Source organism: Populus euphratica, unplaced genomic scaffold (genome assembly GCF_000495115.2).
Source record: "Populus euphratica unplaced genomic scaffold, PopEup_1.0 scaffold5.1, whole genome shotgun sequence".
Lineage (NCBI taxonomy): Eukaryota > Viridiplantae > Streptophyta > Magnoliopsida > Malpighiales > Salicaceae > Populus > Populus euphratica.
This window is the reverse complement of record NW_011499848.1, coordinates 3,686,942-3,701,440: the sequence shown is the minus strand read 5'-3', so window position 1 is coordinate 3,701,440 and position 14,499 is coordinate 3,686,942. Positions and strand designations below refer to the sequence as shown.

General features: G+C 35.1%; 1 protein-coding gene across 1 annotated transcript; it reads right to left on the bottom strand.

Moving 5' to 3' along the window:
- Positions 1 to 7,771: 7,771 nt before the first annotated feature.
- LOC105116143 (uncharacterized) lies at positions 7,772 to 10,216 on the bottom strand. Its single transcript, XM_011013355.1, has 2 exons — positions 10,073 to 10,216; positions 7,772 to 9,894 (listed from the first exon to the last, which is right to left on the bottom strand). The coding sequence occupies exon 2, from the start codon at positions 9,022 to 9,024 to the stop codon at positions 8,032 to 8,034; it is 993 nt and encodes a 330-aa protein (XP_011011657.1). The 5' UTR covers positions 9,025 to 9,894; positions 10,073 to 10,216; the 3' UTR covers positions 7,772 to 8,031.
- Between the last annotated feature and the right edge of the window lie 4,283 nt (positions 10,217 to 14,499).

The window sequence follows — 14,499 nt, the reverse complement described above, 5'->3', positions numbered from 1 at the left end:
TAATAACAATACATTAAAATAATTTAAAAATAAAAAATTCAAAATTTTAAGAATTACGATTTCATTCCCAAAAATGCTCTTAATTCGTCAAATTAATCCATGTCTGACTGGCAAGCTACAGCTCAAATACGAGCTTAATTCCCCGTGTCAATACGGGGCTGTTCAGAGGAGAAATAAATGCACCCTGTGCACTGCGACTGTGGGGTCGCATGCATGTTCCGCTCCTTCAGTGCCACTGGATTGGATTCATCTAAGAAATCGCGGGGACATTTGGTTCTTTTTTTCTATCATTATTATTATATATGTTTGGGTCAGTTTGTGTAATTTAATTAAAATATTTGATATTTTATTTTTATATATAATTGTTAAAATTTTAAAAATCAAATAAAATGGTTTTTTGAAAACTTTGATACAGCATAGTGTGAATTAAAATCATAAAATAACTATTATGTTATTATAAAATCAATTAACTTGTTATGCTATTTTGCACATTTTCAGATTGATTTGGAATAAATAAATATTTTTATATCTTTTAAATATATTAAAATAACTTAATTGCTTGATATTCATAAGCTTTTTTTATTTTTTTTAGCACAATGCAATATCTTAGCTATCTTTTAAAAAACAATACCTGCTGTTAGGATGATTTCATAATTTCAACATGTTTTTTTTAAAAAAATTAAGTTGAATGGAGGCAATATTTAATAAATATAAAATATTATATTAAAAAAATAATTGTCACGTGTGAGTGAGAGACATTCACATCATTTAAGAGGTGCCTGAGACGTTGCTCTCTAGTTAATTAGTGGCTTTTAGAAAATCATTGAAATAGACCCTTCATCTCAAGGCATTACTCGGGATTTCAATGCAATATTCTTAAATTAATATATATTTTTTATTTTATTATTTAATATAAAATTAATTGGAAATTAAGTTTTTTAATTGAGTTAAAATTTAAATTTCATGGGTTACGAGTTTGAGATATTAACATATGTTTAGGGGATTCATTCGAGTTTACTTTTTTAATCTTATTTTTTTCAGTTTCATCATTCAATGTTTATTTTATTGAAAACCGGGCTCCGCTATTTTTTGTTTGTTTTCTATAGTTTTTTTACTAGTTTTGAAAATGACTAGAATTATCTCATGTTTTTTACTTCCTATTCTTTGTCAAATCTAGGTTTATCAAACGAAACTTTATATTTAAATTAAATTAGATTAAATAATAAAATATAAACATGAAATATTAACTTCATAATATTTTATTTGATTTGTTTTTCGGGTCATTGTTTTAACAACGTGTGCAGCTGTTTTTGGTTTCATCGTGCAATGTTTTACAATGATGTTAAAACTATTTCAATGACTTTTTTGTAGTGGGGTGGTATACACAGAGAAGCAATAAATGAGTCTCTATCAATCTTTTCTTCTTCTTCTTTTCCTCTTAAGTATGGTGCTAATAACTTATTTTTTTATAGTTAATTTTTACTATTTTTTCTGTTTGTCGTACATATATATTTTAAATTCATGTTATTAAGAGTCATGTTTTGGATTTTTCTTGTTCATTTGAAAAGAGTGTTTTTGTACTTTGGCATTAAAATAAGAGATAAAATAACACAGTATAAAAAATATTTAGAAAAATAACATGGTTTAGAGAGTTACCAAGCGACTTGCGAGTCACAAATGTCTTTCGAGGCTATCTCCAAAATAAAAAATAGGTGGACACAATTTACAATGAAAAGATAGGAGAAAGAGATGAATAAAGGAAGAAATAAAAAAAATCTCAGAGACACGCCGAAACTCTGATAACGACACTACTGGTATCATTGAAAAGATGAGAAGAATGCAATGATGCCAAGAAAGGTTACAAATAGTGACTAGAGTAGGTCACACAAGCTGTCCAAATGTGTCAAGGCTCATTTTTCTTCAGACGGCTTGTGTTACACACTTTGATCATTATTGGTGATCTTTTTTGGTATCGTTGGATTAGTCTCATCCAGATTTTCCCAATAGTATTGGTGATGTCGTCACTAGAGCTTTAGTGTGTCTTCAATTTTTTTCTCTCCTCTTCCTTCATAAAATTCAAGAAGGAGAGATGAGAGAGAAAAAATAAATAAAAAACCTCAGAGTCATGTCAAGTTATGATAATAACATCATTGGTACCGTTGAAAAGATCTTGATAAGACAAATTCAATAATATCAAGGAAGGTCACCAGTGGTCACAAGGGTATGTCACACGAGTTATTTGAAAGACAAGTAAGCCCTAACATATTTGGACGGCTCGTCAGATCATCATTGCAACCTTCCTTTGTATCGTTAGATTCTTCTCATTTATATCTTTTCAACAATATTTGTAGGGTTGTCATTAGAGTTTCAGTGTCTCCAAGATTTTTTTTAATTGTTTTTCTCTCTTTTCTCCTCTCGTCTCTTATTATTGTAAATCGTGTGGGTCTATTTTTAACTTTGGAGAGATTCACGAGTCACGGATATCACTTATGACTTTCTAAACTGTGCAACTTTTTCAAATATTTTATATACTATGTTATTTTTTTAAGTATTAAAAAAAAGATATATACTAGTAAAAAATTTAAATTTGCTCACCATATAGAATGAATCACCTATCCAATAAGTTATAAAGATAATGTTTGAAAACATAGTTGAAATCATGTTTTTTAAAAATTTAATTTTTTTATTTAAAATTAGTTTTTTATATTTTATATTTTTAAATTATTTTAATATACTAATATTAAAAATAATTTTTAAATAAAAAATTATTGAACTTCAACCATTACCTAGATACCTTCGAAACAAGGTTGTAAAATACTAGTACACGATAACTGAAAATGAAAAAGATAAAAAAAGAAAAGAAAGAACGTATCATGCTGGCAGTGACGGCTGCCTCCACTACCTCCACACACACACACACACACACAGATATAGATACATATATTTAAGCCATTGGTTCAAGAAAGTGGTAGGCAAGGGCAATTGCAGAATTGTGCACCCCTTGATGGACAATCAACTATGATTTAAATATTTGATTGGTTGTTGAAGGTGTGACAAGACCCCTGTACGCCACTTGTACCTCAGTTAAACTTACACGTGTCCCAGTTGCAAAAGGAAGACCCGATGTGGGGTTAGATTTGGGAATGGGACGGAGAGCCGGAGAGTGACCCAGCCTTGCTCTCTATCCTCTGCTGACAGGAACCACCAACTCCTACTTTACAAAGGACCATTGCCTGAATGCCACCCAGCCATCCACCCCTTCCCAGTTCCCCTCCACTACCATCTTTTGTCCATTCTCTGCAAACTGCCCTCGAATATATACGCGAGCATGCGAGATCAGACACTACATTTCATGTACTGGCTACGAAGAATTAAAGGCCAGAATTCTATTGGGTATTTCCCTGATCAAAACACACACTTTTCTGCCGTCGCCGATATTATTTGCATTTTTCTAGTCGAGCTTGTACGATGCTGACTGAGTTTTCTTGTTATAAAATCGAAACGTAGGGGACGAAATGCATCAAACGGCATACATGTGTGCCGCCCTGGAATTTACAATATACTGGTTACCAGAATGATAGAGAATACTGTTCCTCCCATGCCTAGAAATATCTATAACGATCCCGTTGTAACAGTGTCGATATCTAAATTTAAAATATTCAAAATCAGATTTTTTTAATGTTTTCAAATTAGTTTGCCGGCATCAATGCAGATATTTCGTCTCCATTCGGCAGGCCCAAGAAATTTCATCCCTTCCTTTGATTCAAACCTGTAGTGGTAACAAGGAAACTAAACTTATCTACAACGGGAGTGACCCGAGGTAAAACTGACGAGGGCGTTAAACTTTAATACATCAGGTAATTATTCTGGGATCGTAAGTGATGGAGACAATTAATGGCGAGATAAAATTGACAGATACTGCCAGAGGGGCTGTGAAAGCCATAGATGGGGTGCCGACAAAATCCTCCTCATACTCTGTGTGCGCGCGCACCGATGAAAGCGAAGGCTAATCTCTCTCTCTCTCTCTCTCTCTCGGAATAGTTTTCGTTGATGGTACAGTTGTGTTATAAATAAAATTTTAGCGTGACATTGAGATTTCTTTTCTTATTTTTCTCCTTTTTTTTATTGTACTTATTTAATATTTTTAAATTATTTTTTTTGGAACTACGTTATTTCACTAGCATGTTTTTTTAATGTTTTAAAAACCAAAAAAATAACACTAAATTCTCATCATTAACTTGCACAGGTCCTTACCATGACCGAGAACTTGGTTCGATGTCATTGTTCGTCCCTAAACTATAGCATATCATTTCACAACGGGCCCTGTTATGTCATAAAAACACGATCCGCATCTTATCTTATGCTATTATTTTATTAGAATTGGGCTAAACATGGCCCCTTCTAGTGGAATTGGGATTTCATATATGGGATTGTTGGTAAATTATTTTTAAAGAACCAGCATAGACAAAATCATAATTAATTAACTACTTTTTACTGTGAAACTGTAAATAAATAACAATTCCAATTCTCATTCTAAATAAAAATTCACACAACCGAGTTTGTATGTTTTAATTCTAATTTAACTTTAATTTATTTTTAACCGTATATACTATAAAAAAAAGTGTCGTTTCATTTTGAATTTTCGAGGGTCTGATGAGATGGTTGGGAACCATATTTAGCACTGAATGAGACTGCACCGGGTGCATACCATGGGTCTGTTTGCAGGGAAAACTTCATAGGTGGACTGAAAGAACCAAATTTGACCCGATCCCAACAACACCATCCAGTTGCTTTTCATGTGAAATAATGGGTTTAAAGCAACAAAGTGCCCTTAAAGGCTTCAACGGCATGCACTCTCGAGGTCTGAAAGCTTTTGCGAGGGGATAAAAAGCTGGGGACCTGCTTTTAAGGAAAACATGTCGCCACCACCACCGTTGAGCCCCGTCTGTCATGGACACCTATCCCTATCTGTGCTTGTACTTACAAGTCATTAAGAAAAGACATCGACATCAAAGCATTTTGGATATGTTTCGAATTGTGGCATCAAGCGTGCGTGGCAGAGAAGGGAAAAGAAAGCCCTTTTTTAACGGGCTAGCCCAATTCAATGCCGGGCTTCTATTGTAAAATAAGGACCCCCGAGTTGGGTTAGAAACTGCTATCACCATGCCTCTCCATTAAAGGACGAATGGAGTTATGAGGCTTACGCTGGTCATCTATGCAGCATATACGTGAATGCTGTTCATGGACATGGACGGTGGAAAATAATGGTAGTCTTTGGCAATGTAGAAATCAATATATAATTAATGTAAATTTATAGAAAACATCTTTTAACCTGTGAAGAGAATAAGAGTCCCAGCTTACCGATGCTTAGAAAAACTAGTGCCCGAACATGCAATTGGTGTCTTCTGAAGAGACATTGAATTGCGGAGCGTCTTCTGAAGAGTACTTTGCTGCTGGGATACTTGTGCAAAATGATGCCGACTAGCATTTCATTTTTTGTTGGCTGCAGGTGTTATGTTCAAAAGGCATTTACAAGTTGAAGGATAAATTTGCTGTCAAGCTTTTCGGCTTGTCCCTGGCGGCTAAAGGGTTTTCTCTGTATAGGATGTTGATGCAAAAGGATGCAGTTGCTGCTGATCTCATGTATAACTGGATTCTGCAGTGCACTAAATAATCTGGCGGTCCTGTAGCTTTTATCATACCAATGGCCAAACATCAAACTTAGTAAGTGTGACTTGAATTTCATCATCACACAGCAAATGGGTAGATCAATATTTCTTCAGGAATATTATCACTAGCTATATGTATATCCTCTCCTCTCCTCTCCTCTCTTCTCTTTTTTAATTCTACGGTGTAGGCATTCGGAACTTGGTTCGTCTACAGATCAAGTTAAATCACCGCACTATATCATATTTCAGGTATAATTAAAACCGAAATCATTAGCAGAGCCAGTAGTCGGTACCTCTAAGAGAAAGCTCTTTTCCCTCCGAACTTCGAAAAAGGATAACAGATTTGATTGTCCGCAAGAAAACTGAGCAGTTTCTGTTAGCTTTATCGATCTTGATTTGTGTGTGCATCAACTTTGTAATTAATTACTATATGCCTGTCGATCCTTTAGGAAAATCGCACGTACGTTCTCGGCCCCTCCATCCACTAGCTAGCTAGTGACCTGCTTTGCATGACCATGACCTGGCCCATCAATGCTCAATGCATCATTAACTCCTGCCTATAATGCCTTCTTATGAGCTTTAATCCTTTGGTGCCTCCTAGACATCATTCCTCTGCATCATTCTTTCTAAAGGCTATCCTCAGTATTCATCATCATCCTCTACACTCTAGTGCCAAGCTTGTGCCCTATATATTCGGACGCGCATGCATGAACACACACCCTCGCTTTTCAACTCGATAAGCACTTAAAAAATAAATAAATAATTTTTTATTTCAGCAAGACAATCTGCTCTTGAATAACAAGAACAATTTAATGAGTAACTAGATAGCTGTCGATAAATATATGATTCAATTTAATTGATAAACTACATACCCTTTATCTATTTAGTCTCATGAAATTTCTCTGTATTTTTTCTTATGATACGTACGTTTCTCTGTTTGTTTAATTATCTGCCCGCATCTTAATGCAGATCATGAGTAATTAAAATCTGTGCTATATTCCCTTGGCATGCCCTTTTATTTATTTGTTTTTTTCGACGACGCCTTGGCATGCATGCTCGATTAACACATATGCGATCACCTCATGACGTTTTTCCCTTTTGCTTTCCTTAATCAATGTAGCGTTAAAAGTTGAGACCAGTTTATACTAAATTAATCTTGTAATCTTAAATGGGCCTGGCTTTTTTTGTCTCGATTCTGTCACTAATGCTACAAAAAAGAATTAATAGAAACACTCTAAACATGCCTTTCCTTGCTGATCATTTGATGATTAGACAGAAATATATAACCTATATCTATCAATCTCCTAATAATTCGAGTTCAGTTTATATAAAGCACGATATTGGGAGGATTTATTGCTTCCGTACTGCACAGCTGTGTACTCTTTCCCTCTCCAAGCTGCTAGCTCAACCAAGCTCTTACTTTAACTAGGCACAGACGTTCTTCTTTCTTTCTTTCTTTCTTTCTTTCTTTCTTTCTTCTTCTTCTTCTTCTTTTTTTAAAGAAGAGAGAAAACATGATGAATGACAGCAGTTGAGTTATAAACTTAATTACCATTGATGTCCAAAAGTTAAAATTATGGTAGCTAGCAGTGCAAACATATGGCGATCTGATCAATTATATGTTCCTGATCCCATATTTGATAAAAGGTCCTTCCAGATCACATATATAGAACCTAATTACGCTACAAAATTCCAAATCCTTTGGATTCAGATAGAATCCTTGTTCCTAATTCAGTACTCTTTCTAATCTATAATTTCCTGATGTGATGAAGCTAGAGAGATCGATGCACTGTATGACAAAATAGACTGCATGGTTGAACTTAGTTATGAAGCTCCAAGACAAACTGTTAGTTGGATGGCTACTATCATTTGATGCTTGCAGGACATGCCTTGGATGAATGGCCATTTTCACCGGTAATCAATTTCCTTTGCTTTCCTAAAACACAAGAGGTTAAAAGGGGGCAGGATTATGCTTTTATCAATTATTGCTCCATGTCCAAACTCCTAAGTCCTAAGTCAAAAGGCTAAAAGATATAGTCCACGTGGGTTGATAATGCATGCTTTGTTTCTCCATCAATTTAGTGGAAAATCACTGATCATGGCACAATCTAAGGAAGCCACTACTATGGTGGTCTTTACACGAAAGAAAGAGAGAAAAAGAAAGACAAATAAACATTCCACACTGTACATACAGACATGAAAAGAAAGAAAGGAATTGAAACAGGAAGGAGGAAAAAAATTGAAAAGCAAGATCTAAGACATGACAATATGGCAATAATATTCTTCTCACAGCTTCTTATAGTAATATCATCAATTAATAACCGTTCAACAAAGGGAAATGCACAAAATATAATTCTGTCTTTCATAGGGTGCCATTTGAAATTGGAACTGCTCCTCTTTTGATGCTATCCATATGTGTTGTTTCATACACGGGCAGACCATTTGAGTAGATACCCAAGTCACAGTTTTGCAGTTCAAACAAATCAGAGCTTGAATCACTCTCAGCTCCATCATCCACCTCATTGAACTTCCTAAACTCGTTTTCCTCTGATAGATAATGTTCATCAACCCAAGTCCTGTCTTTCTCCAAATATTGGTTACCGCGATTCTTGGTTGTTTTCTGATCTGAAAACCCATCATTGACGAATTTGTATCTCTCCTCCAGCCAAGAGAAACCTGACTTCTTTTTATCATCCGATATCTCATTTTGGAAAGTTGTGGACTTCACAGTCCCATTCTGCTTTGACAAGGAAACTATTTGCTTGTGATCTGAATAGCTTCTGGACTCCTTGCAGCCCTTTGTTGGAGGGTGTGTATAAGGAGAGGGTGTCCTAAAACCAGAGCTTGAAGAAGAATACAAAGACTTTGTATCAGTTGTGCTTGAGCTTCTAAAGTGACTAATGCTGCTCCTCCTTTTCCTCCTTCCACTGGGGCTCTCATCATCATCTTTCATTGATTGTGTGGTGGACTTCGATTTCTTCTTTTTAGAGCTTGTTTGATTAAAGAGAGAATTCAAGAAGCTGGCAAGTCTACCACCGGGAGAGCTTGGTTGCTTGTATTTCTTCTCTTTCAGTATTTGCTTCTCCACTGTATGAGGCTGTTGATGGAGATGATGAGGTAGCGGATTTCTCATTGGTACATCTAGGCTCATTCTTCCTCCCCTCCAAGAATTCTTATGATCTTCTCTCATGATTCTCTGTGTGTAAGTTGCACCATTATACCCCGCACCTGCTTCATTGTATCCTGAGAAATACCGTGCTGCCTCAAACACATCAAGCTCATCAGAATTGTTTCTCCGATGCAAGGACTTCTTGTAAGGCTTACTAGGGTCTGATGAGAGTCCTGTGATGGACATTTTTGAGAACTATTGGAAGTTTTCGAACATGTGGTGTGAAAGTTGATTTTGGAAGTTAATGTTACAGGATATGGAAAGGTATTTATGGGAGGAGAATTACGGGAGAAGGGAGTATGGTATGTGTGATTGTAGAATAGAGAGAATGGGTTTGAGATGACTCAGAGTAGTGGTAGGGGGTATAGATTTATAACAATCAATCACTTTGCCACTGTCTATAACATTACATGATGAAGAGTGTTTTTGGAAGAGACCCATATTGATGTGAATTTTGTGCTTTATAGAAGTGAGCTGGGGTACGTAGTAAAGAAACATGCTTTTATCCTTCTCTTACTGTGAAAACTAGAGGTTTGGTTGGGGATGGTGGGGAGCAAAGAGCTGTGTTTCCTTGGATTCTAGGGTTTTAACCTGTTTTAGTGGGGATTGGCTTTCAAGTATGTTGGCTATGGTGTTATACATGACCATGCACTTCAACTGAATATCATCATTATAGATTTGGAGAATTCGGTAGATCCCACACTTCTTTTGAGAGCTTGGAAGTCACTCCATAATTATTCGGAATATTACATCATATGAACACTAATTAATCTCTTTAACTAAGAGGCTAAGACATTTTTGACTGGTGTAAGTTTAATCAACTATATGGCCCAGCGCAATATCTAGTTTGCCTCTTCTTTGTGAGAGTTGAGGTTTGAGTCTTTTAACAGAGGGGCCGTACACATCCCTGACCTAGTGGCTCCAATTCCGGGGCATGAGTGCCTGCTGGCCCTGGGTTCTGTGGCCAAAAAGATGATGTCTCCTTCATTACTTTCTTATTTGTCGCTTTGGGATTCAGGTGCTCCTTTGACAATGCCCTAACTAATCAGTACACTCCTGCAAGTTAAGAACAAAAAAGGTGGAATTAATATTTATATGGGTAAGATAATGGAGAGAGGGAAAATTGGGTGATCGAGGTTTGCAAATCAATTCCTAGATCACATGATGCACGGTGGGATGCAAATGCAATGCAAAAATATCAGTAAGAAGATGAACAGAGCCTCAAGGGGCTAGCTTGTAAGATGTTGAAGAATAACATGAAAGGAAGCAAGCTTGGGTCTGTATCACATCGTGCCTCGAATAGTAGACAAGTGTCATATAGGAACTAGTCACTCTCTCTACCTTCTCCCCTGTGATTTAAGCAAGCAAGCCTACTGACCGACCATGTTTCTGATCATTTATTAGGTCATGAAGAGAAGGAAACCCCATCTTTTAATCAAGACATAATTTGATGAATGATAATCCCTGTAGTAGACATCCATTGGTGGATCACAGTCAAGATAGAAATATTTCTGTCCAGCCACTTGAAAGGAAAACACAAGTTTCCTTTATTATCCATCCATGCCCTTTCTTTATCATGCATTCTATACAGTTGAGGATTTAAAAAATCCGAACAATAATCTAATTCTGTCGAGTTCCAGTCCCACCATCGAGGAAAATGAAAAATGGGAGTGACCTTTTCAAGTGTAAAGAGCTGGATATCATCATATGAAGTGTAAACAACTTTCATTCTTTCAAGATACTGGGTGAGTCCATGCAGATTTGGTCCTTTTCTTTGCCGTGAACCCATTACCCAGTGTTGAATACGAGGGGCATGCTTGTGGGAACGACCGTGTGCAGAGAGCCAACCGAAGTCTGCACACAAGGGGGGTGCATATAATATAGACGTCAATTGTCATCTATCAACCCAAACAACTCTGGGCCATTTGAGTTCTAGTTCGAGGTCATAAGCTGCAGTCAATTTTTAGATATTGAAACATATTAAGGGAAAAAAATAGGACGCTCCCTTTTTCTTAATCCACCCTTTGAGAATGTGATTCTTGCTCCATAGTTTTTATCCATTACACAACCTGTAGCAATCTCAGAGTCAAGTTCTACAACTTGCAAGGTTTTTGATTTAGATCACACCACGCGTTTGCTGGGAGGGCAACATATTGTTGCTTTTCTAGTACCGTTGTAGATGCTTCCTCCAATTGATAAGTTTTCAAATTTCCTCCAATGACTCTGGGTGTCACATGGGCCAGTGGCTTCTAGTTATAGCCAGGCCTGGGACCAAGAACTGGAATAGAGATGGCGATTTCAAACATTAAAGACTCTTTTAGAGAGAAATTCCAGATTTTTTGGTCGACCAATCGAGTCCATCTGATGCTTCGGCACATCAAATTTTAAATACTACTTAAATTCGGCAGTTAGAATCATGATTTGCAATTGAATTATATACGCAAACAGAAACACTTAACTTATTTTTCTATAAGAAATAAACAAATAAATAAAGTGATTGATGACTACATAGTCGATTACCTAAACCGTCATCCCTGAACCAAGCTCGAGAATGTATCAAAAATCAAAGATCAATGAGCTAGCGAGCACATACATTTGATATTTTATGTCGATGTTCATATAAATCATCTGTTACCCTGTGTGGATATTGCGATCAGGTCCAGAGCAACACCAAGGAAACTGCATAATCCTGATTGAACGGATGTATGTGGCCCGTTAGGCCATTTCTTACATTATCAATGTTGCTCTGCCCAGGGCCACTGAATACTTGTCGCTACTCACCTTATCCAGACATCTTCATCCCCTCTTGCAAACTGCTAAGAAATCTTGGATAGATTCATATTGATGTTTCGTTGCTTTCTTTTGTTATGCACCATGCATTCCAAAAGTTACATTCCATGGTCATGATTCTTTCATCAGGCCCATCTAGTCTCTTGCCCTATACATTGAAGGCCTTGCACCTTTTTCACCTGCAACGACTTGGCATGAACGAAAATATGATCCAAGAATCTGGTGCGGTCTGGACTTCTTAATCTGATTGGAAACGACAGGTAATATCCCCCGAGCTGTTCTTAATCAAAGTTTTTGTTCAAGTACTGAACCATCACTGTCCAGGGACGCCCTTCATAACCAAATTTAGGCTCATTTTAGCCCACCAGAGTCCTGAATTTGGAGGCAAAGGCCGAATCGGGGGGTCCCCTATAACCCATCTCTGTGCATGTAGCTGTGACAACACGGGGACAAGGTGGACAAGGCTGTCTTCTGAGCTCATCCACACAGTGAATATTAGTCAGATCGCTGGCTTGCAAACTCCAATTGCTGTAGTCAATTTTTATTTGATGATACTTGTAACTTTATAAGCAGTCCAAGTTCCTTACAGAAAATTAGAAAAGATAAGATAAGAACATGGTTTGGCGATGTGGACACATGAGGATGAGCTTTAGTTATCAAAAAATGAGGAAAATGAAAAATGTGGGGTGACATTTTTAAGTGTAAAGAACTAGATATGCAAACAGCTTTCGTTCTTTCAAGATACTGGGTTAGCCCATTGCAGATTTGGTCTATTTCTTAGCCGTGAGAACCCGTATCTCAGTGTTGAGGGCATGCTTCTGGGAACGAGTACATACGTGTGCAGATAGCCACAGAAAGTAGCAAACATGACGTGCACATATTATAGATGTCAATTGTCATCTATCACCCCAAAACAAGACGGGGCCATTTGAGCTCAGATGATCATGACAGTTATAGTTTGAGGTCATAATACCAAGCACTACGTAGACCGTGTTTTATACTTCGTAAAATTGACTAATTCTCAAATATCCCTTCATGACCCTGGGCGTCAAATAGGCCGGTGGCTTGTAGTTATAGCTAGGCCTGGGACCAAGAATTGGTATAGAGATGGCTATTCCAAAATGAAGACTTTCGTAGAGAGAAATTACAAATTTTTGGGTCGACCACTCGAATCCATCTAAGGCTTCGGCACCAAATCCTAGAATAACTATCAATTTAGCAAAAGCTTATTGGGAATTGAAGACAATGACCTAGAATAACTATCAATTTAGCAAAAGCTTGGGAATTGAAGACAATGATATCTTTGCCCTTTCTTCAAAAAATAATAATTAAATATCTTAGTATTTAGGGTATTTAAAATATATTAATTGTTCAAGAATTAATCAAGAATATATATATATATACACATGATTTAAAAAAGATAAAAAAGACCTCATCATCTCTTGAAAATGATGTCTGCTTATCATATAGTTTGAAAATCAATTTAATCTAATTATATAAAAACAATAAAAAATAAATAAAAAATAAATAGCATGATGTGTAACATGAGCTAATGTATAGGAAATGTTTGTGGTCTTTATGCGATGCTTGTTGATGATTAAAAATTATTTTTCATCATGTTGTTTGAAATGTTGTTGTATTTTTTTATTTAAAATGATGCGTGTTGATGACTGGTGGGTAATTTATCATATATAAGTTATTTGTTTTTTCTTTTCTTTTTTCTTCCTGAAAATTACAGCTTGGTTTTGTTTTTTTTATAATATTTCAATTTCAATCCTTATTCTTTTAATTTAAATTTTTTTTCATGATCCTCATATAAAATTTTTATTTATTTTCAATTTCATCATTCAATTCTACTTTGATATATATGTTTTTTCTTCAATTTCATCCTTATTCTTTTGCTTTTTTTATTTTTTTGGCCCTTTTATATCTATTTTTATTATTCATGTCAATTTTTATCTTCATTCTCTCTTTTTTTTGTTTTTTTTTATTAAATTATTCTTTCTTTTTAATTTCACCCTTCAATTAAATATATAATTTATTTTGTATTTTAATTTTAATCCTTATTATTTTAATTTTAATTTTAATTTTTTTGTATAATTAAATTATTTTTTTAATTTTATTTTTTAATATTTAATTGATTGAGAATTGAGATTGATGATTTTTCTAAATAAGATGCTACATCATTTGTCTTCTTTAAAAAAATATTTGTTTCTAAGTTATCGTGATTTTTTCTTAAAAAATTAGTTTATTTTCTATCATTATTTATTTTTTTATTATTTTATTAAAACAAAATTAATTTAGTCGTGAATTGTTTTTTAAAAATGCGTTTTTGTAACATGAGCATCATTTTTAAGCAAAACAAATTAGTTTGCCCCCACGTGTAGCTCGGGTACACACTAAGTTTTAAATACTATTTAGATTTGGCAGTTAGAATTATGATATCCAGTTAATTAAGTCACATACGTGAACAGAGACACTTGACTTTTTTTTTATAAAAAAATAAATAAATTACGTGAACAGAGACACTTGACTTTTTTTTATAAAAAAATAAATAAGGTAGTTGGGGACTTGAATTTATTAAAGCAATTACCGGAAAACTAATTAGTCAATTACCTAGACAATGATCCCTAAAGCAAGTAAAAAAGGCCTAAAAAATCAAAGAACACTGAGCCGGAAAGCATATATATATATATTTGTTGGCAATGTTGATGTAAATTATCTGTGCCCTAAATCAAAGTATAACATTAAAAAACTTTAAAGGTAAGTTAATTTGTTAAGTTTTGAATTTGTTTTGTAATAATTATAAGTTTAAATTCTTTCTAAATCACTAAAAATTTATATTAATTTTAGAATTTATAAAAGTAGTTG

Bases quoted from the DNA above. Each gene is read 5' to 3' on its own strand.
- LOC105116143 (XM_011013355.1), bottom strand. From the start codon at position 9,024: ATGTCCATCACAGGACTCTCATCAGACCCTAGTAAGCCTTACAAGAAG.